Source organism: Balaenoptera physalus, assembly GCF_965194825.1.
Source record: "Balaenoptera physalus genome assembly, chromosome: 1".
In the NCBI taxonomy this organism is placed as follows: Eukaryota; Metazoa; Chordata; class Mammalia; order Artiodactyla; family Balaenopteridae; genus Balaenoptera; species Balaenoptera physalus.
The window spans coordinates 195,785,433-195,808,057 of NC_138882.1; the positions used below are offsets into that span (position 1 = coordinate 195,785,433).

The 22,625-nt window shown below is 63.4% G+C and overlaps 3 protein-coding genes across 7 annotated transcripts; 1 reads left to right on the forward strand and 2 right to left on the reverse strand.

Annotated features, from left to right (window-relative positions):
• Positions 1 to 401: 401 nt before the first annotated feature.
• VWA1 (von Willebrand factor A domain containing 1) lies at positions 402 to 5,741 on the reverse strand. 2 transcript variants are annotated; one of them, XM_082417886.1, is made up of 4 exons: positions 5,534 to 5,719; positions 3,865 to 4,422; positions 1,902 to 2,180; positions 402 to 1,793 (listed from the first exon to the last, which is right to left on the reverse strand). In XM_082417886.1, exons 1-4 carry the CDS (start codon positions 5,598 to 5,600, stop codon positions 1,456 to 1,458), a joined length of 1,242 nt encoding a protein of 413 aa, XP_082274012.1. In that variant the 5' UTR covers positions 5,601 to 5,719; the 3' UTR covers positions 402 to 1,455. The 2 variants fall into 2 exon arrangements, 1 of the variants encoding a protein (XP_082274012.1); XR_014251934.1 differs by lacking the exon at positions 402 to 1,793 and having other exon boundaries at positions 2,042 to 2,180; positions 3,865 to 4,027; positions 5,534 to 5,741.
• A 343-nt stretch (positions 5,742 to 6,084) lies between these two features.
• Positions 6,085 to 20,182, forward strand: ANKRD65 (ankyrin repeat domain 65). Of its 4 annotated transcripts, none has more exons than XM_082417851.1 (7): positions 6,085 to 7,243; positions 15,061 to 15,260; positions 15,365 to 15,516; positions 15,885 to 15,978; positions 17,272 to 17,492; positions 17,677 to 18,211; positions 18,664 to 20,182. In XM_082417851.1, the coding sequence occupies exons 2-7, from the start codon at positions 15,105 to 15,107 to the stop codon at positions 19,264 to 19,266; spliced, it is 1,761 nt and encodes a 586-aa protein (XP_082273977.1). In that variant the 5' UTR covers positions 6,085 to 7,243; positions 15,061 to 15,104; the 3' UTR covers positions 19,267 to 20,182. The 4 variants fall into 4 exon arrangements, with proteins under 4 accessions (XP_082273977.1, XP_082273978.1, XP_082273976.1 ...); XM_082417852.1 differs by lacking the exon at positions 6,085 to 7,243 and adding an exon at positions 12,492 to 12,687 and having other exon boundaries at positions 18,590 to 19,135; XM_082417850.1 differs by lacking the exon at positions 6,085 to 7,243 and adding an exon at positions 12,802 to 13,553.
• TMEM278 (transmembrane protein 278) lies at positions 12,165 to 13,805 on the reverse strand (the record flags this gene model as incomplete). The annotated part of the gene is made up of 2 exons (XM_082418484.1): positions 12,165 to 12,537; positions 13,530 to 13,805. 2 exons carry the CDS (start codon positions 13,803 to 13,805, stop codon positions 12,313 to 12,315), a joined length of 501 nt encoding a protein of 166 aa, XP_082274610.1. The 3' UTR covers positions 12,165 to 12,312.
• Positions 20,183 to 22,625: the final 2,443 nt, after the last annotated feature.

Sequence of the window (22,625 nt, forward strand, 5' to 3'; positions counted from 1 at the left end):
ACACCAACCGGGGCCCCGGAGACCACCTCTCAACATGCAGTTGCTTGGGTTAGGGGCTCTCCTTCCCATTAGCAGGTGGCAGCAGGAGCCAGACTGCCATTGAGGGTTTGGCCGGGCCAGCAGAGGTGGCGGCAGCCCTGCAGAGGGCCTGCCGTCCCAGGTCCCAGCAATGCCCTCAGAAACGGGGCCTGCGCTCTCTGAAGAGGAGATGCACAGGGAGGCCGCAGGGGGCACGGTGGCCTGAGTCCCAGCACTGGGAGGGGGAGGCTCCCCCCTCCTCTTCTCCAGCACCAGCCGGGGTACCATCCGTCCTCCACCCAAGACTTTTTTTTAACTTGCAACCTTTAATGGGGCTGGCGTGTTTTCACAAGGAATAAAGCACTCTCAGGAGACTGCAGGGCTAAGTTTACATCTGATTTACTGTATTTTAAAGTCTGGGGCGTTAGTGGGGAAGAGGCAAAGTGAGCACTGAGTCAGCGCAGGCGGAGGAGGAGGTGCCTGGTGGGGCTGAGGGAGAGCAGCACTGCCTTGGGACTTGCCTGGTGGCCCCAGGATAGTAAGGAGTGACAGGAGGTGGGGTCAGAAGACACTGCAGAGAATGGCTGGGGCGCAGCACCCAGGGGAACTGTGCTTGTCCCTGCCCCTGCCTGGAGGCCCCCCAGCCAGAAGCAGGGAACGCTCCCTGCAAGCGCCAGCCTTGGGGTCCCGCAGGAACAAGCTCGCCTGTCTCCAGGGTCCCAAATGCCAAGCTCCTGTCCCATTCCTCCCAAAAGGTGCCATCTGCGTCCCAGTGGCTGTGGCTGGGCCCAGTGGGGTCCTGGGTAGGCAGGAAGGGCCACTGTTCCCAGCAAGCACTTCCCCCAAGCCGGCTGAGCATGCCGGTGAAGACTGTCCCTCCAGCCACCCAGCTGCTGACCACACGATCAACTCCCAGCACTTCCCCTCCCCTTTCCCAGACCCTGCTCCCTCCAGGAAGCCTCTGGGGACCTGGCCAGAGCCACCTCCTTCCCTTCCCATCCAGGACCTGAGTGGCCGGAGGGGACTCAGAGCTGCCACGGAGACCAAGCTCCTTCAAACAAATGCTAGCCTTTGCCACCAGAGGGCGTGGCCCTTAATACAAGTGTAAGGTCCGGCCGCCCAGGCGCCCTGTGGTCCTGGGCCCAGAGCCATCTCGGGTCTCACGTTCTCAACGGGACCCCGACTCCTTGTCCACCTCCCCGCTAAATCCTGCCCAAGCTCTGGGCCAGGCAGGGGAGGGAGTCGCGAGGGCACGCGCCGCTGCCAGAGCTGCCGCGGAGGGTCAGGCGAGGCCGCGTCCTGAAGGGCGGACGCCGAAGCAGGGCGCCCTCTTGCGCGGGGATCCCGCGGGCCAAAGGCCGGCCAGCATCCCACCCCCGGGGCAAGACCCACCGAGCTCGGGAGAAGGGCGCCCTCGGGTGCGCGGGCGCGGCCGGCTCACGGCTCCCGGCCCCCGGCGCCCGGCGACTGGGGGCGCGAGGCGCGGCTGCGCTCGCCGTCGGGCGTGCAGGCCTTGGCCGACAGCGCCCTCTCGCGGCCGGAGCGGAAGGCCGCCGTCACGGTCACCAGGTAGGCGGTGCCTGGCGCCAGGCCCTGCAGCGTGGTGCTGTTCCGGCCCGCGGGCACCTCCACGCGCTGCGCCGCGCCGCCCCACAGGGGCCCGACCTGCACGTGGTAGCCGAGCGCGGCGGCCGGGCCCAGCACCGGGGCCCAGCTCACGCGCAGGCTGCGCGGCCTGGCGTGCGAGACGACGATGCGCTCCGGCCCGGTCTCCTCTGCGGGGGAAGCGCCTGTGAGCTGGGAGGGGGCCGCGCCGCCCGGCCCCGCGCCCTGCCCGGCCGCGCCCGCACCCCCAGCCCGCCTGGCCCCGCGTCCCGCCTCACCCGGCAGAGTGCGCACCCGCAGGTGCTGTGGCCTCAGGAGCCGCACGTTGGACTCCGGCACCAGCGCCACGTCGTAGTCCGTGTCAGGGTCCAGGCCGGCCCAGGCCCAGCCCGTGGCGTTCCCTAGCAGCTGCTGGCGGCGCGCCGTCCCCGGCTCGGCGCTGGGCGCCAGCTCCAACAGGTAGTAGCCCGAGTCGGCGGTCAGTAGGGGCGGCCAGGCCAGACGGAAGCTGCTGGACGTGACCTCGGAGGCACGGAGCTGCTGCGGCCACATCGCGTCTGCGGGGTGGGGGGCAGAGGGCCAGAGAACAGAGGTGCCTCCTCGAGCCCGACACTGGGGCTCTGACTGTTGACTCCCGGAAGACACCCAGAGGCGGGGAGCAGGGCGCGGGGCGCCAGGCCAGCCCCGGCCACGCCCACCAGATCCTAAGGATCCGCAGAAGGACATGAGTGCAGCCAGCCCCCTACCTTGCCCCGTCAGCAGTTTCCCTCCTGGCCTGAGCTCCAAACTCAAACCAGTGCGGAGGTATAGCAGCCACCTCCCACCCAGTCCAGTGGCCTGGACAAGGGCCCCTCAAAGGTGGCAGGATCCGAACTGTCATGATGTCAGAGAACAGAGGACCAGCCCCCCCATCCAGCCTGAGTGGCCGGCACAGAGTCTGGGGTCAGCTCAGCTCTGAACAGTCAAGGAAAAGGGGGCCCACAGTACAGCCAGGAGAAGGGAGCCACTGGAGAATGCCCCGAGGGGCAGGAGAGATGTGACAACCCCAGGAGCAGCTGGACCTGGAGTTTCGGGTGCTGCCGGCGTCCAGTCCCCAGGAGAGTGTGTTGGGAGCACTCCAGGGTGGGACCCCCAAACGTGTGTTACTCCTGAGCTTTGATGCCGAGCACCACAGGGCCGTCTGAGTGACCGTGCAAAGGGGGTGAAGCTCATAAATGTCTGGACAGGGTTAAGCCCTTCGGGACCCCATGCTGCCTTCCTTAATGCTGGGTGTGCAGCTGCCCGGCTGGCACGCCCCTCGCCCATCCCCCACACTCAGACCCTGCCCCCGCTCCCAGGAGCCCCCGCCCTACTGCCTCACTGCCCTGCAGCCTTGGGTTTTTCCTGTCCAGCTGCTTGCCCTGTCTCCTGCTGTCGCCTCCAGGCTCAGCCACAGTGGTTGACCCAGGGGCCACCAGGGCCAGGTGTCCTGGAGTAAATCTTCGGAAGGACACTCTACCTCCCTCCAACCCACAGTTCAACCCCTTCCGGTTTCAGGTGGACGATTAACCACAGGTGGAGACTTGGGAGGACCCTGGGGTCGTTGGCATTTTTCAGTGGCTACAGCCAACCTTGCCAGTGACCAGGCCCTTCAACACCAGCTCCCTCTTCCGCCAGGTTTAGCTGGGTCAGGGGGTTCCACAAGAAACTCGGAGGGGAGCTGCTAGCCCCCGCAGCGGGCCCTCCAAGGTCCGCCCTCCTCTCCAGCAATCCCCAACCGCCTGCGGTGCAGTCCCACTCCAACCCCTCCGCGGCTGCCCTCGCCCCGGGGAAAGTAGGGCCCTAGCTCTTGGGGGGCAGTCTCGGCCCTTCCTGACCTGGCCCTCCCCCTCCCTCCAGGCTTGGTGGGCCCCTCTGCAGAGTCTCCAGGCTTGGAACCTCCTACGCTTCCTCTCCAGGTGGACACATTCCACCAGATGCAGCGCCCGAGTCCCTCAGCCCACACCAAGTCCCCCACTCTCCAGCAGAGAGCCCCACCTGGAGGTGCTTACTCAAGCCTGCCCCTCTGTCCCGCCTCAGCCCAGGCTGGGGGGCGCCTGGGGTGAACGGCTGGAGTGTGTCCCTGGAGAAGCCACGTGTGCACCCCTGTGCCTGCAGCCCTGGCCTCTGCTCCAGGTGTGCGAGGTCCTCCTGGAGGCTCACCTGGCCCTCCTCCTGAGATCCCCACTGGGGTTCCCCCGGGCCCTGCCTCCTCCCACCTACCAAGAATGGAGCCCCTCAGCGCCTGGGTGATGATGTGCAGGTCATCCACATCCACAAAGTGCAGGTGCTTCTCAGCGGGGGCCGAGGCGGCGGCCGACAGCTCCAGGAGGTTGCCGCGGCCGGTGCTGACGATGAAGACGGTGACGCCCAGGTCCTTCAGCTCCTGCATGGGGGGCCCCACGGGGTCGCTGGAGCCGCCGTCTGTCACCCACACCAACACCTTGGGCACCCCCGGCCGGGCCCCCGCCGCCTTGGCAAACAGCTGCTCCTTGGCGTATGCCAGCGCCAGGCCAGTGTTGGTGTCACCCATGCGCTGGGCTGCAGCGCGTATGGCGTCCTGGACGGCCGAGCCTGAGCTGTGCTGGCCGAAGGGGAACTCGGTGTGTGGCCGACTGCCCACATGCACCAGGCTGGCACGCAGGGCCCCAGGGCCCAGGGGCAGCAGGGCCGCCAGCTGCCCCAAAAACTCCCGAACTCGGGAGAACTCATAATGAGACACGCTGGCCGAGCTGTCCAACAGAAACAGCAGGTCCCCCTGGGGGGCAGATGCCGGGGGGCCTGGGGGAGAGGGAAGGGTTCAGCCCCAGGTGGTGGCCCCCAGACAGCCCCACACCCAGGGCAGAACCCCCAGGGCCTGAGCTTTCCCTAAGCTGGCACTTGCCCTTACCCAAGGAAGCCCTGAAAGCCTGCTCAGTCACACCCCAAAGGTCCTGGGGTGGCACCCCGGGGGGGAGAGGGGTCCTAAGCCAACAGGAGGTTCACACTCTCAGCAGTTCCAACTCTGCACCCTGGCCACATGCCTGGGGCACCCCCTGGGCTCATGTCTCATCTGCAAAGGAGAGCTGACCCCTCCAAGCCCCCACACCCTCCCTGTCTTCAGCAGACTGTGTGAAGGCTGGACCCGGCCCAGCCCCCAGGAGTGGTGGGTGGATGGGTCTGGGCCACCAGGGCTTGGCTTTCAAGAAGAAGCCTACACCGCTCAGCCTCCAGGTAAAGCAACCAGTGGGGCGTGCGGTGGGGGCACAAAGGCAGCTGGGGAGACTGCGGACAGAGGTGGAGGCATGGGGGGGGCAGAGGTGGAGGCATGGGGGGGACAGAGCGCTGACTGCAGCCCCTCCCAAAGACCGGAGTCCCGGTTGGAGTCCTGACCCCACTTACAGATGATGTCACCCCTCCCCTGGCCCCCATCCTCTGCTCCACCTGGACCCAGGAAGCAGGTTACCTGCTGCAGCAGTCCGAGGGCCCTATCAGCCCCTCCGGGGCCTCCCCCTTCCTCCCGGCACCCCGGGGGGCAGATGGGGCCCTTCGCCACTGTCATGAGCAGACAGGGGCCTGGGGTGTCTCGGTTCTGGTCCCGGCCTTGCGGCCTCAGTTTCCCCTAACCCAGTGGGGCGACGCCAACCCTCTCACCATCCCTCTATTAACGGTCACTCCAAGGAGAGGGAAACTGAGGCAGGGACAAGCCTCCCCGACAGGCCCCATCCCCTCCCCGTCCAGGCCCCAAGATCCCGCGGAGTTGCCGGCGGGGCCCGCGCCGCAGGTGGGTGTGGTCCCCTGCCAGCTGCCCCCGCCCCACAGCCGCGGAAGGAGAGCGTGGCTCGGTGCGGACATGGTGGGGGGGGGCGGGGCGCCGGGACCTGAGTCCTGCCCGGCCGCCCGCCGCACTCACCACGCTCCGCGCCGCTCCGCGCCAGCCGCAGGCTCAGGGCCAGGCCGAGCACCGTCCAGGGCAGCATCGCGCGCGACGGGACGGCCACGCTCTGCCTCCGCTCGTGGCTCGCTCGCTCCTGAGCTGCGGGGCGCGCGGCCGAGCGGGCCAGACCCGGGCCCCGCCCCCGGGAGCCCCCGCCCACCGCGGCCGCGCCCCGAGGTCCCGCCCTGGCGCGCGCGCTGCTCTGCTTGCGGAGAAGCACCGGCTCCGGGGAGGCGCGCGCACAAAGGGCCCAAACGTGCGGCGACACGCGGCACTCAGTGAGATGCCGCCGAGACACACGCGGGTGGCATGCACACACAGACACTGCGGTCTCCCTTTCCGGCTGTAAGGCCTTGGAGTCAGCCCTGTCCCCTACCCGCTGCCCCCAGCCCCCAGCCAGGAGCTGAGCAGGGAGCCACCAAGCTGGGTCAGCCCTAGGCCCGCTGCCCTTGGCTCCGCAGTGTTGGGAGTCCCTGAAGCCAAGCCCAAGAGAGCCCCAGGGGGTATGAGAGTGTGTAGGTGACACCAAAAACAACGTCCCCCCCAACAAGTCCCAGGCTCTGGCCACAGAGCCTGGGGAGGGGCAGGTGTATGGGAGCTGTGACATGTTCCTCCAAGGAATGACCAACAGAGATCAGAAGGGTGGAACTTCGAAAGGAGACAGGGCGTCGGGAGGGGAAAGAAGCCTGAGACCTTTAAGGGGGAGCTTCCCGGGGGACACCTCACCTGGCTTCTTAGAGGAAGAGGCATAGGAGCTGAGGATGGCTGGTTCAGGCCTGTCCAGTGTGATCATGCTGGGCATATAGCTGTCCCCATAGGCCCTGCCCAATGAGGGGCTCAGGGCTGAGGCCAAACTCCAGGACTGAGGACAGAACCCCCCAAGCAGCCCACTGGGGAAACCCTCCACTGTGACCAGGAGCCTTGCATCTGGGATCTTGGCTAGACCAGAGCAGAGGTGGTTGGCTGCAGGGGACATCCTGAGGGACACTCAGTGCCCCCAGGGCAGATTCCTTGCCCTTAGGGGAGATGGGGCAGTGTCCCGTGGGCAGGAGTGAGGTCCAGAAGAGCCCTGCCCCCCTCCCTCCTAAGATGCCTTCCTGTGGGGTCACCGCCGCCCTCTCCCAGCCACTCCTCTCTGTGCAGCTGGGTGGGGGCACAGGTCCCCCACGGGGAGGCGGCAGGGCCATCTCTGCCAGGATGTCCCCTCCCTTTCCCCCCTCCCCAGGAGAATGCCCAGCAGGGAGGACGGATGGGACTCAATGGTTTTCCTTCCTCCCTCTGGCAGGTGAGACGCCAGGCTGGGAGACAGACTGGAGCTCTGACTTTGCCTAAAAAAGGAAGCAGCTCAGCTAAGCCTGAGGAGCTGGGGCAGGAACAAGCAAGAACTCCGTCCCCGCCGTCCCCCCCCACCCCACCCCCGCCGGGAATCTTGGCAGTGGTGGGGCTGGCTCAGCTCCACAGACCTCAGGCCTCGGCTGGGACCAGAAACTGCCTGGTGCTTCCGCCTGGGCCCCAGGGGGGCGGCAATGGGCTCGAACCCCCAAAGTTCAGGGTGTACCGCCCAGAGGGACCGTGCCTGGCCCCCAGCCCTCCAGCACCCGAGGCTGAGCAGGGCTGCTGCGGAGATGGGGCTGTGAGCGGAGGCAGCTGGAGGAGACCCGGGGGCCCCGCGGGGAGCTGACCCAGGTACAGATGGCCTACACGGCTTGGCTCCTGCCCCATCTCACTGGGCACCCACCAGCAGGGAGCGGGCCACACTGGGTCTGCCCTGTGGGTCCCCACTCCTGCCCAGCGGTGGGCCCACTGTCACACCTCGGCTATGCTGCTGGGCTGACGGGGAAGTTTCCGTCCCTTCTGGAAAAACTGAGCCACTCTTCTTGGCCATGACTCAAGCCCTCGAGGAAGCAGGCCTCCAGCCTCTCCATCAGAGGGAGAAGGGACGGGGGCCTGGCCTTGGGAGCGGTCAGCCAGGGCCTCTCCCTAGCCTTGGCTGAGCTCGGCCACCTGCCTTGGCCAAGAGTCCCTCCAGATGCTCACGCTGAGCTCTGGCCTGACCCCCGCAAACCGAGACCAACCCCCCCCCAGGGTCAGCTCTGCCCCGCTCAGTCCCCTGATCTGCCCTGTGGCTCAGCCGGCTACACCTTGCCCTGCTGCCAGCATCACGGTGAGTCTCCTCACCCCCCACCCCGAGGTGAGACATGGGCAGACGGAGGGTCCCCAGAGAACACAGGGGTCAGCCAGGGGTGTAGTGGTCAGGGCCAGGGCTGGGCTTGAGACAGACGCCAGAGGAAGCACAAATATAATGGCCGGGAAACATTCTTTCTGAAGGAAGACAGGCCTGGGGGCAGGGGGGGCAGAGAAGGACGAGGCGTCCAGGACACATCCGGCCCTGGCCTCAGCCCCCTCCCTCCCCCGGGGCCAGCCCCTGCCTGGTCCTGTGTTCTGGGGACCAGGAGGAGGGAGCAGCCTGTGGCCTTGGACCCGTCCGGGAGTCCCCAAGCATCACTTCCCAGAGCTGGCACACCCTGCCTGTCGGTTCACAGGCAGGTGGACGGGGCGCCACAAAACCCAGGGACAACGTTGCTCTCCAAGCCACCGCCCCTGCTCCCCGCCGGTCCGCGGGAACGCGCCCTCCTCCGCACCGTCCAGGCCTCTGCAGAGAAGAAGGGCCTTTTGTCCCCAGCTCACTGTGGTCATGTTGACCCCCGGGAAAAGGGCAGCTCCCGGGGCCTCTGACCCCACCCCTGACCCCAGCTGAGAGCCCGAGGGGCAGAGTGGCCTGGCCCCACCCCGCCCCGCAGGGATGCCTGTGATGCTGGTTTTCGTGTCAGTTGTATCTTACACAGGCACCCACACACACAGCTGGGAACATAGAAACCAGAAGTGGGGGTCGGCTGCTGTGGGCCTGGAGGGTAGCGTGGGCGAGCCTGAGGCCCCCTGACTGCACGCAACAGTCACAGGAGCAGAGGGAAGGGGTGGCCAAGAGCGGCAGGGCCCTGAGGCCCCTGCCGATACCCACCCACACATTCTTCTAGGCTCGACTTGCCTGTTTGTGGTCAGGGACGTGCCAGAGCCTGAGGGCCAGTCCTGGGGGTCTGGTGGTCGCATCGTCTCACTCCCTAGGGGCCCAGGCCTGCCCCTCGTGGACCCAGAGACGACCCCTGCCCAGTCCTTCAGCCAACAACACCCAGGGTGGCAGGGAAGACAGCTGATGGGGTGGGCAGCCTGGGTACGGGGGTGGGTGCCACCCCATCTGCATTCATCAGTCATCTCTGTGCTGGGCCCAGCCACACGACAGACTCTGCACTGGGGACGTGCAGGCACTGGGCAGAGCCCTTGTCCTCCCAGCCCTGCCAGGCTAGAAGGGGGATGGGCAGCGGCAAGTTTGCAAAGATGCATGTCTACTCATTTTCCCCTTGGAGGGTGGGGTCATGTCAGACCAGGGGGGCAGGAGCTAGAGGAAGTACCAGAGCCCTGGGGTGGGGGCCTGGCAGTGTATGTGAGGGCAGCAAGGATGCCTGGGAGGCATAAAGGGCAGGGGCAGGCTTCATGGGGGTAGGCGAGGGCCCAGGGGCAGGATGGGGACTGATGCCAGGCCTCGAAGAAGTAGAGGCCCAAGGGCACAGCTGGGAGGCAGAGAGGCAGGCAGGCAGCCAGGTGCTCCTGGTTTTCAGCCTGTGCAGGGAACTGAACAGTGGTGCCCTTCCCGAGGTGGGACCCCTCCCTAGTGTGGGTTCCCTGTGCTGGAACCTTCTGTAACAGGGAGGTGACCCTCATACCCTGTCCTAGCCCCAAGCAGGGTCCAGGCAGGCGTACATGGGGAAAGAGAGAGCAGGGAGGGACAGAACTGTGTCAGCACCTTGGTTGGGGGGAGTCCCCAGGGGTGGGGGTGGGACCACGGGGCAGGGGGAGGGATCTCAGTCCCCAGAGTCAGCACAGGGCTGGCTCTGCCTGTTCCTCCCCAGCCCACCCAGCACAGCTCAGTTTCTGCCCAGCACCCCTTGCCTGGCCCACATGCCTGGGTGGGGCTGGGCTCACACCTGGGGTACAGACCATGGGGACAGAACGGGCCAGCTCTCCTAACCCTGCCTAGCTGCTCACCACTCAAGAGTGTGCCTGCAGACACCTGGGCTGCTAGGAAATGCTTTGTGAATCAATAAGTGGCCTTGGGCAGATCAGGGAACCTTGCGAAGCCCAGACTCTACAACTGTGGGGTCGGGACAGTGCCCCCCCAGGGGTGTGAGGACCAGCAGACAGAGGGGATGCAGGCACGCCCTCACAGGCACACACATGTACACCCACACACGATGCACACACGCGCACACACACAGGCACGCGCGTGCACGTGCACCCCATGGCCAGGCACGCTCTTTCGGGGCAGGGGCCTGGGGACTTGCAGAAAGAGAATTTTTTGCCCAAAGTGGAGGTCTCCTCTGACCCACCCAGTAGCTCAGGGCCTCTACCCTCCACTTTCCCGTCCTCCCTGATGGCTGGCCCCCTAAAGCAGACCCCTAGGCTCCTCTGTCAGCCTTCCACAGCCCCCCACAAGTATTCCTTTTGTGAGTGGGTGGGCAGAGCTGGAGCTGAGGCAGGCTGTCCCCGGGGCCAGCTGGAGGCCACGCGGGGCTTGGGCAGGCCTGGGAAGCCGGGACACACCTTAGGAACCAGTGGCCTCAGCAGCTGAGCTCCCCATGGTGGCCTCCCCGCCTCCACCAGGCCCAGCTGTTGTTTTGATGACTCCAGGGCCAGGCGGAGGCTCAGGAGAGTCCTCTGACGCCTGGCCAGAGCCTGCCCAACCCTAGGCGGGAGGGGAAGGAAGGCGGCCTCGGACCGGGGAAGCTCTCCTCGGGCACGGGGCAGCCCGCCAGGCTCCCGTCTGACCGGCCACAGACAATTGGAAAACCCCAAGGACTCCTGCTGGAGCCGAGCCAGCCCCGCTTCGGGCCCTGATCAAGCCACGAGTGAGCCCTGAGTGCTGATCCTTGGGCACATCTGGGCCCTGACCTCCTGGTCACAGGTGGAGCCCTGCTGGCCACATGGTGTGCTAGATCCTCTCCAAGGCCTTCCAGCTATTACTAGATTCTGGACGAATTACAACAAACACATTTTTAATACACTGCTGGGCTTACAAGGCAGTAGATATCTTCCAAGCCCCCTCCCCTCCAGGAAACGCTAGAAAGAAGTGCATAAATAAACAGATAGAAGCCTAGTGAACAGAAACCCAGGATGATGAACGGAAACAAATGGGAAAGCAGAGAATTCCCTGAACACAGGGATGGAGAGCCACACTGCATCAGGGCCACAGTGTGGGTGCCCTGCACAGTGGGGTACTAACCAGGACCCTAACGGGGGCCCAGGTTGGTCACGCCTCACAAGGGCATCCTCTGTGGAGGGACGTGGCCTCAGAACGTTCACAGGTGTGGGCTGATGCTTAACAAGTACAAACATTCAAAGAAACGATATGCTGTTACTGAGTCAGCAGAAGCAACAAATAACAGATTTAGACCCCCAAAGGCAAAGGGAGTGCAGTTGTTAGGTGCAGTCTGTAAAATAACTATGTGTGGGGCTTCCCTGGTGGTCCAGCGGTTAAGACTCCATGCTCCCAATGCAAGGGGTGAGGGTTTGATCCCTGGTTGGGGAGCTAAGATGTCGCATGCTGCAGGGCACTGCCAAAAAATAAATAATTAAAAGAAAAAAATAGAAACAACTATGTGTGAAATGTTCCAGAAGTCAAAGCTGGAATCCAAATCACGAGCATGCACCAAGAGATCATCAAAATCATCAGATTTGAATAAGAAGTGAGTAGTATAACTTTTAGATAGGGCGACACAATAATTTAAGTTAAATGGATGTGATAATCAGCAGATTAGACTCAGCCAGTGCTTAGTGAACTCAAAGAGGGAGATGAGGAAATTGCCCAGAACGCAGCACTGGGAGACAAGGAGATGGAAAACACAGAAGAGAGCTAAACTGACATGATGGTAAAAGCACAATGGGAAGCATTCACGTAACAGGTGTTTCCCAAGAAAGAATATGTAGAATGAATGAGGCAGAATTGAAGAAATAATGGTTGAGAATTCTCCAGAACTGACGAAAGATGTGAATCTGTAGAAACGGGACACACCGTGTGTACCAAGGGGATAAATAAGAACATAGCCACAACCAGAAACATGCTTAAAAGCACAGAAAGCAAAAGACGGAAAAGATCTTAAAATTATCCAGAGAGAACAGACAGAGCCCTCTAAACGCTGACCCGGGTCTCGGGCTGAGCCCTGCACGCCCTAGTGCTCTGGCCACTGAAGTTCTGGAACCGTGGAGCGTGGAAGTCTCCCCACCTCTGGGACTCGCTGGAGGCCGCTGCCGGACCAGACAGGGGGCCCGCAGGGACTGCCCGTTGTCGGGGCACAGGAGGCCAGGACAGCCACAGTGGCAGAAGCCAGGAAGGCCGCCTCTCTCCGAGCCTGGCCACGCGCCCCTTCTCCGAGAGCCATCTCCCTGTTCTCTGGGGGCGTCCCAGCCCCTCGGCGGCTGCGGGGACTGCGGCGGCCGGTGAGGGTGGGAAAGGGCCGCCCCGGTCCGGGGGAGTCCGGTGCCACCTCGCGGCCCCTCGGAGCACTGCGCACGGGGCCGCGCGGCGCGCACGGGATTTCCCGGCCGGGACCTGGACGCAGACCCTGAGCTCACCAGCCTGGGGCCACCGATGGGGGACACGGGGGGAGTTCGGGGGCCTCCGGGATTTGGAGATGCCTCTGGGGTCACACCCAGGCGCAGAGCTGCTCCTCCCCGTCGGGGTGGCGGCGGGGTCCGGGACTCCAGGTCGGGGGTGGCAGCAGCGAGCGGAGGCGTCGGGCCAGGCGGGCGCGGGCGGCCGAGGCGAGTACCAGCAGCGGAGGCAGCGAGAGGAAGCCCGACACGATGAGCGCCGCGGAGCCGCGGTCGGACAGCAGCGCGCGGCACGCGGGGCGGGGCGCCGGGTGGACCTGAGGGCGGGGCGGACGGTCAGGCGGGGCGGTGGGGCCTCAGTTCCGAGACAGGGCCTGGCAGCAGGTGGATGGGGCGGGAGCTAAGCCCCGCTTCGGGTGTGAGTCGGACGGGGGGAAGCCGGTGCAGATGGACCGGGGCGGGGCCTGGTAACAAAAGGACCGGGAGAGGGCGGGGCCTCAATTACGGGGCGGGGCCGGGGGGTGGGTAGAGGGATTGGGGCGGGGCCTGAGAGCAGGGGGGCCGGGGCGGGGCCGGGAGAGGAGGAGGCGGGGCCTGAGGTCTGGCAGAGCCGGCGTCGTGGGGGCTGGGGCTGGCTGTGAGCCAGGCATTTCTGAGCCGAGGATGGGAGATGGGGACCCAGGCGGTAAATGGCCCGAGTAGGAGTCCCTTGAGGATAGCTCTCTCTGCTCTCCCATGGCCCTTTCCTAAGTTGGCATCTGACCCCGAGGCCCTACCCTGGGGTGTCGCCAGCTGGCGCCACCTTGTCTACTGCGGCCCAGCGTTCGGCCCCCTTCCCCCGGCCCCCCCTTCCCCAGATGGGCAGAAAGGGGCCCATCTGCCTATACCCTCCCTATCCCAGACCAAGCCATAACCCCTTCCATACGTGGGGAAACCTATCCCAGGGGAGGAGGGGTCTTCAGTGTGTTGGGGGAGGCTGGAGGATGGGGACTGTGGACTGCTTAAATCTGACAATATCCTTCTCTTCTCTTCTTGGAACCCTCCTCCTCTTCCCACCCTGCCCAGCTGTCCAGGCCCTGGCGGCTCCTGGTACAAGGCTGAGAGGCCTCAGGGGAGGGGAGAGAGCCATCCCCTTGGGTGGCAAACAAAAGCCCTTCTTTTGCTGTGGCCAGTGGCGGGTGGGGGGGCGTGGGGGGGTTGGCAGGAGAAGGAGCTCTTCAGGAAGGGGCACACGTGCCTCCAGGGACCTGCACTCCCCGAGGACCCCAGACAGTTCCTCAGCCCCGCGCCCGTGGACTGCTCAGCTCACCCTCGAGTGGCACAGGAATCCCAGGTACACAGTGGTGGCTGCGGGCAGCAGCAGCAGCAGGAACACGGCTGCGGGCAGCAGCAGATGGAGCAGGAGCGCAGCCAGGGCCCGACGTGGCAGCTGCAGGATCCCCCGGCCTGGGGCAGCCGGGCCCGCCCACCCTGGGGACATCGGGTCTGAGGCCTGGTGGTCAGGAAGCCTTCGGGGCAGCATGGGTGCCGTGTCTGAAGCACCCCCTCCCTCGTCCTCCTCTGTCTCCCTCTCCTGCTCACTCATGCTCTCTTGGCAGTGGGCCTGGTGGGCTCACAGCGGTGGTCACGTGGCAGGACTGATGCCCACCCTCTGTCCCCCCACCCAGGTCAGATTAGCAACCTTTTAACCCTAGGTTGCCAGGTCAGACCTCCACCCAGACCCCAGCAACCAGATAGTGGACTCAGCTGGAGGGCAGGACCCCGGCCCAGGTAGGTCCAACCCTGACCATCAGTCTCCAGGGCCACACCTGAGCCTCAGGTCCTCGCTGCCAGGCTGGCCCTCTCTCTGCCAGGTTACTTACAGCTCCAGCCCTGCCCAGTCTCCCCCGCCAGCCCCGGCGTGCTCTGGTCAGAGCCTGTACAGCTGTCCTGAGAGCTCAGCACTGGGCCGTCCTCCCCCCAGGTCCCGCCCTCTCCCCACTTCCAGACCCTGCACACAATGGTTTCATTTCATTAGTCTCAACTCTGGCAACTTCCCCATCCGTAGCTGCCACAGGAAGGTCAACGTCTGACCTAGCCCCCTATGGTTCCCTCATCCCCAAACCTGGCCCCTCTCAGCATCAGAACAGCCCCAGAAGATGCTGGGTGCCCACACTGCAGGGCTGTTGAGAGGGCACGTGGATAACGTATGTGAAATGCTTAACGTGGGACTCAGCACACAGTAGGCACTCAATCATGGCAGCTACCATTACAGGCATCCTTTGTGTCAGAATCCAACCCATCCTGAAAACAGGGGGAGCGCGTATTCTGTGATTTCAAGTAAGGGGGGAAGCATTCCCAGCCCCTCCGAAAACCCCAACTAATTTCTCCAGATATTACCAAAATACTCTTAGCACCTAACAGCCTCCCGGGGTTTCCGTGCACGACATACAGTGTTTTAAACACCACTTACAGGGACTTCCCTGGTGGTCCAGTGGGTAAGCCTCTGTGCTCCCAATGCAGGGGGCCTGGGTTTGATCCCTGGTCGGGGAACTAGCTCCTGCATGCATGCCACAACTAAGAGTTCACATGCTGCAACTAAGAAGCCTTCATGCTTCAACTAAAGATCCCACATGCCGCAACTAAGAACCGGCGCAGCCAAAGTAAATAAATAAATAAAATTATTTGAAAAATAATAATAATAAATAAATAAACACCATTGACATAACTAGCTGACACTTAAACCACTGAGTAGGTTGTCTGGGAGCTGGATGAAGGAGGCCGGGTGGCACCCGATGCGAATGTTTCTCTCCCTCCCCCTACAGTCTGCCTCATCCCTTCCAACTTCTAATGTTTTTCAGGCCTCTCAAGCTCACCAGCACCCTTCAGACACGTAGGGAGCTCGATGACAGCGACATGCACAGCTTGTTCAAGGGACGTGGGTGGAGACACGCCGGCCAGGACAGCTGCTGAGGCCCCCTGCAACACACGCCAAGCCCTGCTGCCCAGCACATGTGCAATTGAACTGCTTGCACTGGCGCACGCGTGTGAAGATCTCACGGTAGCTGTTTATTTATTCTGATAGTGAAGTTGGGGTAAAAAAGAGAGTTCAGACAGCAAGGGTATTGGACTCATCTCCTTTCTAAGCCCCACCCTCTCCCCCAGGTCCTCCACTCATTCATTCACTCATTCATTCACTCATTCAACAAGCACTCCGTTGAGCTCCCGCTGTGCGCCAGGCACGACGGACGCCTGTGGATTCAACGCGGAGGGAGGCCAACAGAAGCCTCTGCCTGTAGCGGGACAGCTCTTTGCAGGTCACTGAGCAAGCTGCAGTGCCCAGGCCATGGCAGAAGCCGGGGGTGGGGTGGGGACAGGCCCCACGGCCCAGTCTCACTGCCTTCTGCCTGTGGGGAGGCCACCAGGAGGCAGTTTCTAGCTTCCTTGGCTCTGATGAGGGACAGGACGGTGCACGGGGCCCCCAGGGCGCGGCTGCAGCACAGAGGTTGCTCCTCAGCAACAGGGTGACCCTCCCACCCCGTGTCCTCGCGCCCCTGTCATCTGGCCCTGCTCCTTTCAGCGTCTTCCTGGGTCATCCTGCGGGGACAGGGTGCAGAGGGCTGACACCCTTGCTTTTCTGGCTTTTGCCGGCTGCTTAACCAGTAAACTGTCTGCGTCCACCCAGAACACCTTGCTCCTTACGGGACGAATCTGCCAGCCTGTGTGACGTGCTCTCACGAAGCTCTCATTCTAGAAGAGGAGTGACCGTGGCTTACGGGGTAGGATCCGTGTGGCTTGGGAGTGGGACACGGCCTCTCAGCCCCTTGCCTGGAGACCCACCCTTTGGATCCGGCACCTGGAAGGGCTGCCCTCTCTGGAGGGCAGGGCCCTGAGGACACCTCGTCCGTCTCTGGAAGCTGGGGAGGGGCTGGGGTGGGAGCCACCACCCCAAAGCCGTGCTGCCTCTTGGTGAGCGGTCATGAGAGGCAGCTGGAGGGACAAGGCTGCAGAAGCCGCCCCACTTCCTTCTCCCGTCTGGGCTCTGGACGGGTGGCCTCACCCAGGGATTGGGGGATGGGAAGGCACCTTCAGGGCCTGCCACCCACCCCGGCCCACCCTGCCCCAGGGCCCCAGAACCAAGGTGACCAACCTGGAGGCCTTACTGAGGGCTTCCTGCAGCACCACGTCCACCGTCCAGATGTAGCCCGTCTCCTAACAGTCCTCCCTCTGCCTGGCTCCCTCCTTCAACTGCCTGGGGCTCTGCCCCTTCACAGCCCCTGGAGACCTGCCTCAGTCTCCTCTCAGGGGGCTTCCTATCCCACCCCTTGGTCCAGGCTGCCTGCCTGGTGTCCCTGGAGAACCTTCTGTCCTCACGCAGCATCTGGGTGGGGGGAAAGGGTCCCACCTCACCCTGCCCACCACCCAGCCTGGTCTTAGCCAGCAGGGACAGGAGTGGGGCTGGCGGGAAGGGCTCGAGGGGGGGACCCGGAGGACCCGGGGGAAGGTGTGTGGGTGTCTCCTGGGGGCGAGTCGTGGCACATCAAAGGCTGTGCTCCTTGAGGAGCTGTGGTCCACGGGCAAGTTCCTGCCTGCCTGGTCTTTGTCTCCCGGGAGGGAGGACAAGCCAGAGGCCCTGGCAGTTGGCAGGTGCTGACGGCTGCTGGGACAGGGGCTGTGGCCCGCAGGCAGGGCCTCCCCTTAAGTTGCTGGGTAAACAAGTGGAGAACTGGCCCTTAGCCCGGCCCCCGGGAGGCCCCACCGCCACCGCACAACTGCAGCTCCAGGCTTCCACCTTCTGGGAGCAGACATCCCACCGCTGTGACTTCAGGGGGAGTTTCATGAAAGGGCCACCATGCTGTGGCTGGGCCGGGACGGCATGTAGAGGACCCCCAGCCGGAGGACAGAGCCCCTGGGTGGGCTCGCTTTGAGGGTAGCTGAGAGCCAAGGCCGTCAGAAGGGTAAGTGGTAGCCAGGTTCCCCTGGGGAGATAAGGGGTCCTTGTCAGCCTGGGGACAGTGGGCTGGATCCAGCCTGGGCCTCCAGCATCCATGCTGGATTCCTGTTCTTTCCAGATGGACTCTAGGGTCTCTGAGCCCCGGAAGCAGGACCTGACAGAGGCAGGGGCAGAGCAGGAACTGCGGTGGTTGGAGCTGGGCTCCGAGGAGGCCCCAGGAGCTGGGACAGAGGGGCCCAGCGCCCCACAGGCCTGGGGGCGCCTGCTGCAGGCCGTGTGGAAGGGTCACGTGGGCCTGGTGACTCAGCTGCTGCGGCAAGGGGCCAGTGTGGAGGAGAGGTGAGCCCAGGGGCAGGACCGGTACTCCACGGGGGTGGGGGTAGGGGTGGTGGCTGGTGTCCCTTCAGTGGGAGACGGAGGCAGCTGTCCCTTGTGGGGTGGAGAGGGTTCCCTCCTGGGCAAAGGTAGCAGGTCTCTTCCCCGTGCCCCTGCCCTCGCCCATGCCGCCCTCCCCGCCCCGCAGGGACCGCGCGGGCAGGACCCCGCTGCATCTGGCCGTGCTGCGCGGCCACGTGCCGCTGGTGCGTCTCCTGCTGCAGCGCGGGGGCCGGGCCGTAGCCGCAGACCGCGCGGGGCGCACGCCGCTGCATGAGGCCGCCTGGCACGGGCCCTCGCGGGCGGCCGAGCTGCTCCTACGGCGCGGGGCGTCGGCGAACGCGTGCTGCGAGGCTGGCCTCACGCCGCTGCACTGGGCCGCCGCGCTGGGCCGCACGCTGCTGGCCAGGCGCCTGCTGGACGCACCGGGCCCGGGCTCCGCGGCGGCGGACGCGCGCGGTTGGACGGCGGCGCACTGGGCGGCCGCGGGCGGCCGGCTGCCGGTGCTCGAGCTGCTGGCGGCGGGCGGTGGCACGGGCCTGGACGGCGCCCTGCTCGTGGCGGCCGCGGCCGGGCAGTCGGCAGCGCTGCTCCTCCTCCTGACGCACGGGGCGCGGGTGGACACCCGGGACGGTGTGGGGGCCACGGCGCTGGGTGTCGCGGCCGACCTGGGCCGCCGGCAGGTACGTCTCGGCCCGGCCCCCGGAGTGATCGTGTGGGTGGTGGGGAGGGGCCGGGCACCAGGGCCCTGAGTGCCGCCCTGACGTCACTCCCCTTGGTAACCAGCTCTTGGAAGCCCAGGGAGGGTGCTGGGCCGGCAGCACCAAATATTTATTGGGCACCGGCCGCGGGCCTGAGTCCAGCCAGGCCCCGGGCGCTGCAGAGGGGCCACAGGCAGCTCAGGACCATTAGGGGGCAAGTGGGGTCTCCAAGTAGAGCCCCAGCAGGTGCCATAGGCGGCACCAAATGAGGAAGCAGCGTGGAGAAAGGGGGCGCTGAGGGCAGCTGAGCACTGTGTGGCCCGCCCAGGCCAGCCCTGCCCCTGCCCCGTTCTCTTCTAGGACATGGAGATGCTGCTTGAGCACGGGGCCGACCCAAGCCTCAAGGACAGGCACGGCCGCTCTGCACTCCACAGGGCTGCTGCTGGTGGACATCTGCTCGCCGTCCAACTGCTGGCCGCCTGGGGAGCGGAGGTGGACGCTCGGGACACATTGGGCCTCACCCCCCTGCACCACGCTGCCCGGGGAGGCCACATGGAGGTCGCCGGCCACCTCCTGGCCAGGGGTGCGAAGGTCGACGCTGCTGGCTGGCTCCACATGACCCCCCTGCATCTTGCCGTGGAGCGCGGCCACGGCTCCACCGCAGAGCTTTTGCTGAGCCGAGGGGCCAGCCCCACCCGGGGGACGCAGTGGGGGGAGGTGGCCCAGGACCTGGGGCCTGCCGTCTGTGGAGAGCAGGAGGAGTCCTAGGGGCACAGGGCCCCAGGGCTGCAGGGCCAGAGCAGGACCAAAGGCTCCAGGCTCCCACGGCCTTCAGGGCACGCAGGCTCCTCTCCGCTGGTCTGAGGCCACCTGCCAGGGTGCACGGGAGAACACCCCAGAGGTCCCTGGAGGAGAAGGAAGCAGTGGCTGGAGACCCAGCAAGAAGCGTGGGGCTGACCTGGAACCATTCCAGACTCCCAGGGCCACGTCAGCCCTGCAGCTCCAGCCCTGTGCACGCTCTTTGGCAGAGAGACTGAGTCGTGGCCACAGAACTGACCAAAACCCGATGGGCTCCCGTTTGTCCGTCCCCCATCGGGGTGTCAGCCTCGGTGCTCCCCCCGGGCACACTGGCACTCTTACTGTGTTTCCTTAGATTCAGTATTTGTCTCTTGGCACCCACTCACTAATGACAGGGCCAAACGAACGGCCAGTTGTCCTCCTCTCCCCTGCCGTCCCTACCCACGCCCTGAACGGCTGCCTTCTCTCACATGCCCAGCTGACATCCCTCTGCCTGAAGTCATCCAGGGCCAGGCCTGCCTCTGTGCACCAAGGCCCACTGGATTATCAAACAAACCAATCAGAAACGGTTTCCCTGCCCTGCCCTGCCTTTTCCGCAGGAACCCCAATAAAGGCCTGAGCCTTCCCCGGGCCCCTGCTCTTGCCTCCTGATCGACACTGCTGCTTCTGCCTGTGTCCCTGTGGGGCGTGGTGTGCCCTCCCCTCAGGAAATGTAAGGCATAAAAATCTGCTTTCAGGGGCTTCCCTGGTGGTGCAGTGGTTAGGAATCCGCCTGCCAATGCAGGGGACACAGCTTTGAGCCCTGGTCCAGGAAGATCCCACATGCTGCGGAGCAACTAAGCCCATGCGCCACAACTATTGAGGCTGCGCTCTAGAGCCTGCAAGCCACAACTGCTGAAGCCCGTGCGCCACAACTACTGAACCCACGTGCCTAGAGCCCGTGCTCTGCAACAAGAGAAGCTACCGCAATGAGAGGCCCGTGCACCGCAACGAAAAGCAGGCCCCGCTCGCCACAACTAGAGAAAGCCACCGTGCGCGGCAACGAAGACCCAACACAGCCAAAAAAAAAAAAACAAAAACCTGCTTTCAATAGCTTTAGCCTCTCCCTGTCATCACTCAGCCATCTCTGTAAATTAAAAATCCTGTAGTACAACAGATACAGAGTGACAGTTGTCTCTGATTGTCCACACCTGCATCCTCATAGAAAATCAATGTCCTTATAAGATTTTTCTGGAAGAACAGCTTTAGAGGACAGATTTCATCTTTTGAAAGTGAGAGCCGTCTTGCTAAATCAGCGCCTCTGTCCGGGGACCCTGGGAGCACTTGGATTTTACCCCCAAGACGACGGAAGCCTTTGGGGAACGTGAGCTCACGTGACACGGTCTTTTGGCTCACGGGGCCTGCAAGTGCAGAGTGGACTGAAACTAGGAAAGGAAACCCAGGAGGTCAGTGAGATGGTGGCGGCGGGAGAGACAGGAAGAATTGGGACGGCTCTGTGGGCACAGCCCTCTGGACTTGCTGATGGCTGGATGTGGGGAGGGGCAGGGAAAGGGAGACATAACGATGACTCCTGGCGGGGCCTGGGCCCGAGGTGGAGGGGCGGGTGGGAGAGCAGATGCACAGGAGACGAGAATGGGGCAAAGTTGAGGCCTGGAGTGACATCTCTGGAGTCCTCAGAGTAAAGGTGGGTTTTTTTTGTTTTGTTTTTGTTTTCTTTTGGGCGCGCCGAGTGGCCTGTGGGACCTGCGGGATCTTAGTTCCCCAACCAGGGATCAAACCCGAGTCCTCTGCAGTGGAAGCGTGGAGTGTGAACCACTGGACCACCAGGGAAGTCCCGAGGTGGTTTTTAAAGCTGCAGGATGGACCTCCAGCCAGCCTCCAGCACAGCCTGCAGGCTCGACCTCAGAGCACACCCACAGCCCGACTGCCTCTCACCTCCCCCGCTGCATCCACCATGTCCAGGCCACCGTCAGCCTTGCCTGGAATGCTGCCGTAACCAGGCCAGCCCCCAGGCTAACTGGTCTTCTCGCCTGATCCCTTGACTCCCAAGGGGCTGTTCTCAGAATAGTAGCCATCATCCTATTCACTCTCCTGCACAATCCCCCAGTGGCTCCCTTTCACAAAGCGTAGACCAGATGTGGTGTACAGTGTTGTTCGCAGATGCCCCAGCGACCTTGCCAGTCACACGTGCTCCTTCCAGTGGGATCCCCTTGTTCCTGCCATCCAGAGCTGGAGTCTGGGTCTCCGCCTCTTGAGTGGACTTTTGTGACTGGTCCGGCGCCCAAGCGTTGCTGACTCAATGCTGTGTGACTTTCCAGGGTGGGCTGAGAGGGCGACCAGGTTCCGGGGTCCTGCCCTGTGGCCACCATGCTGTGAGGAAGCCCAGGTACCCGGGACATCACAGTCCTTCCTAGACCTCCAGGGCCCTTGCGTCCTCACCAGCCTCCGTCTCCAGCCTCTGACTTGCTCACGGCCCTGGACCTGCACTAGCTTCGCTCCCACAACTCTGGCCTTTTGTTGACCTCGCCCACACTGGGCCTCGCACTTGCCGATCCCTCTGCCTGGCTCGGTCACCACTTCCTTTGTCACGGACCGCCACCCTCTGCGTGCCCTCCAACGGAAAGCTTTTCTTTAAGGAGAATGCCAGTAAGTATGGAAAGACTTACAAAGTCAATGATCGACGCGTGAGTGAGTGCAGGTAGCCTCGGAGCGCAGCGGCCACGGAGGAGCTGCTCACATGTCCATTCGAGGCCCCACGTGTTGTGGGGCTTCAAGTCCGCAGCAGCGTTTCAGCTGATGGCACGCTTTTCCCAGCAGCCCCAGACGCTGGCTGAGCACCGCACAGGTGCTGGGGTCTGGCCGTTTCTGCCCAACACAAGGCTTCCCTACTAGGCAGTCTTTGCTCCAGAACTGTCGGGCTGGCCAAGATGCTGTCCGGTCTGCATCCTCCTTCTTTCACAGGCACAAAATAGTACACCTCTGTGCTCCTACCTCAACATCTGCTGACAGGAGAGCCTGTGATGACTCCCGAAGTATTTCACTACAAACTATGTGTTAGTTCAAACGTAAACGCGGTGGAGAAACCTGGCAAACAATACCGTAACCAAATGGTCAAAGCTGACATCACCCGTGTTGGGACAAGCTGCCATCATGGCCTCCTGGTGCCACGCACCGAGAAGGACACAATATAATTTCTGCAGTATTCTGCTACAAATGTGTAACTTGATTCTAATCACGAGGAAACATCAGACAGACTCAAATTGAGAGGCACTCTACAAAGTAAGTAGCCTGTACTTTTCAAGAATTCCAAAGTCAAGAAAGACAAAGAAAGGCTGAGGAACTGTTCCAGGTTAACACTGAAAATTAGACATAAGAACTCCACACGGTGCGTGATCCTGGACAGGGAAAAAAGCGGTAAGAATATGTGACCGAACTGGAATGCAGACTGTGGACCAGAGAGCAGTCTTGCATTAATGTTGAATTTCCTGATTTTGATCATGGTGCTGGGATTTGTAAGAGAACGTCCTTGTTCTTAGGAAATACACAGTGAAGTATTTAGCTATCTCCAAGTTCCTTTCAAATGGACCAGAAGAAAACC

Excerpts from the sequence above, each read along its gene's own strand:
- VWA1 (XM_082417886.1), bottom strand. The coding sequence starts at position 5,600 with ATGCTGCCCTGGACGGTGCTCGGCCTGGCCCTGAGCCTGCGGCTGGCG. Across the intron at positions 4,423-5,533 it reads GCGGAGCGGCGCGGAGCGTG|GCCCCCCGGCATCTGCCCCC; the intron begins GTGAGTGCGGCG and ends CCTCTCCCCCAG. Across the intron at positions 1,794-1,901 it reads GCGGGTGCGCACTCTGCCGG|AGGAGACCGGGCCGGAGCGC; the intron begins GTGAGGCGGGAC and ends CTTCCCCCGCAG.
- ANKRD65 (XM_082417851.1), top strand. The coding sequence starts at position 15,105 with ATGACAGCGACATGCACAGCTTGTTCAAGGGACGTGGGTGGAGACACG. Across the intron at positions 17,493-17,676 it reads GGGGCCAGTGTGGAGGAGAG|GGACCGCGCGGGCAGGACCC; the intron begins GTGAGCCCAGGG and ends CCCGCCCCGCAG. Across the intron at positions 18,212-18,663 it reads CCGACCTGGGCCGCCGGCAG|GGCTGCTGCTGGTGGACATC; the intron begins GTACGTCTCGGC and ends TGCACTCCACAG.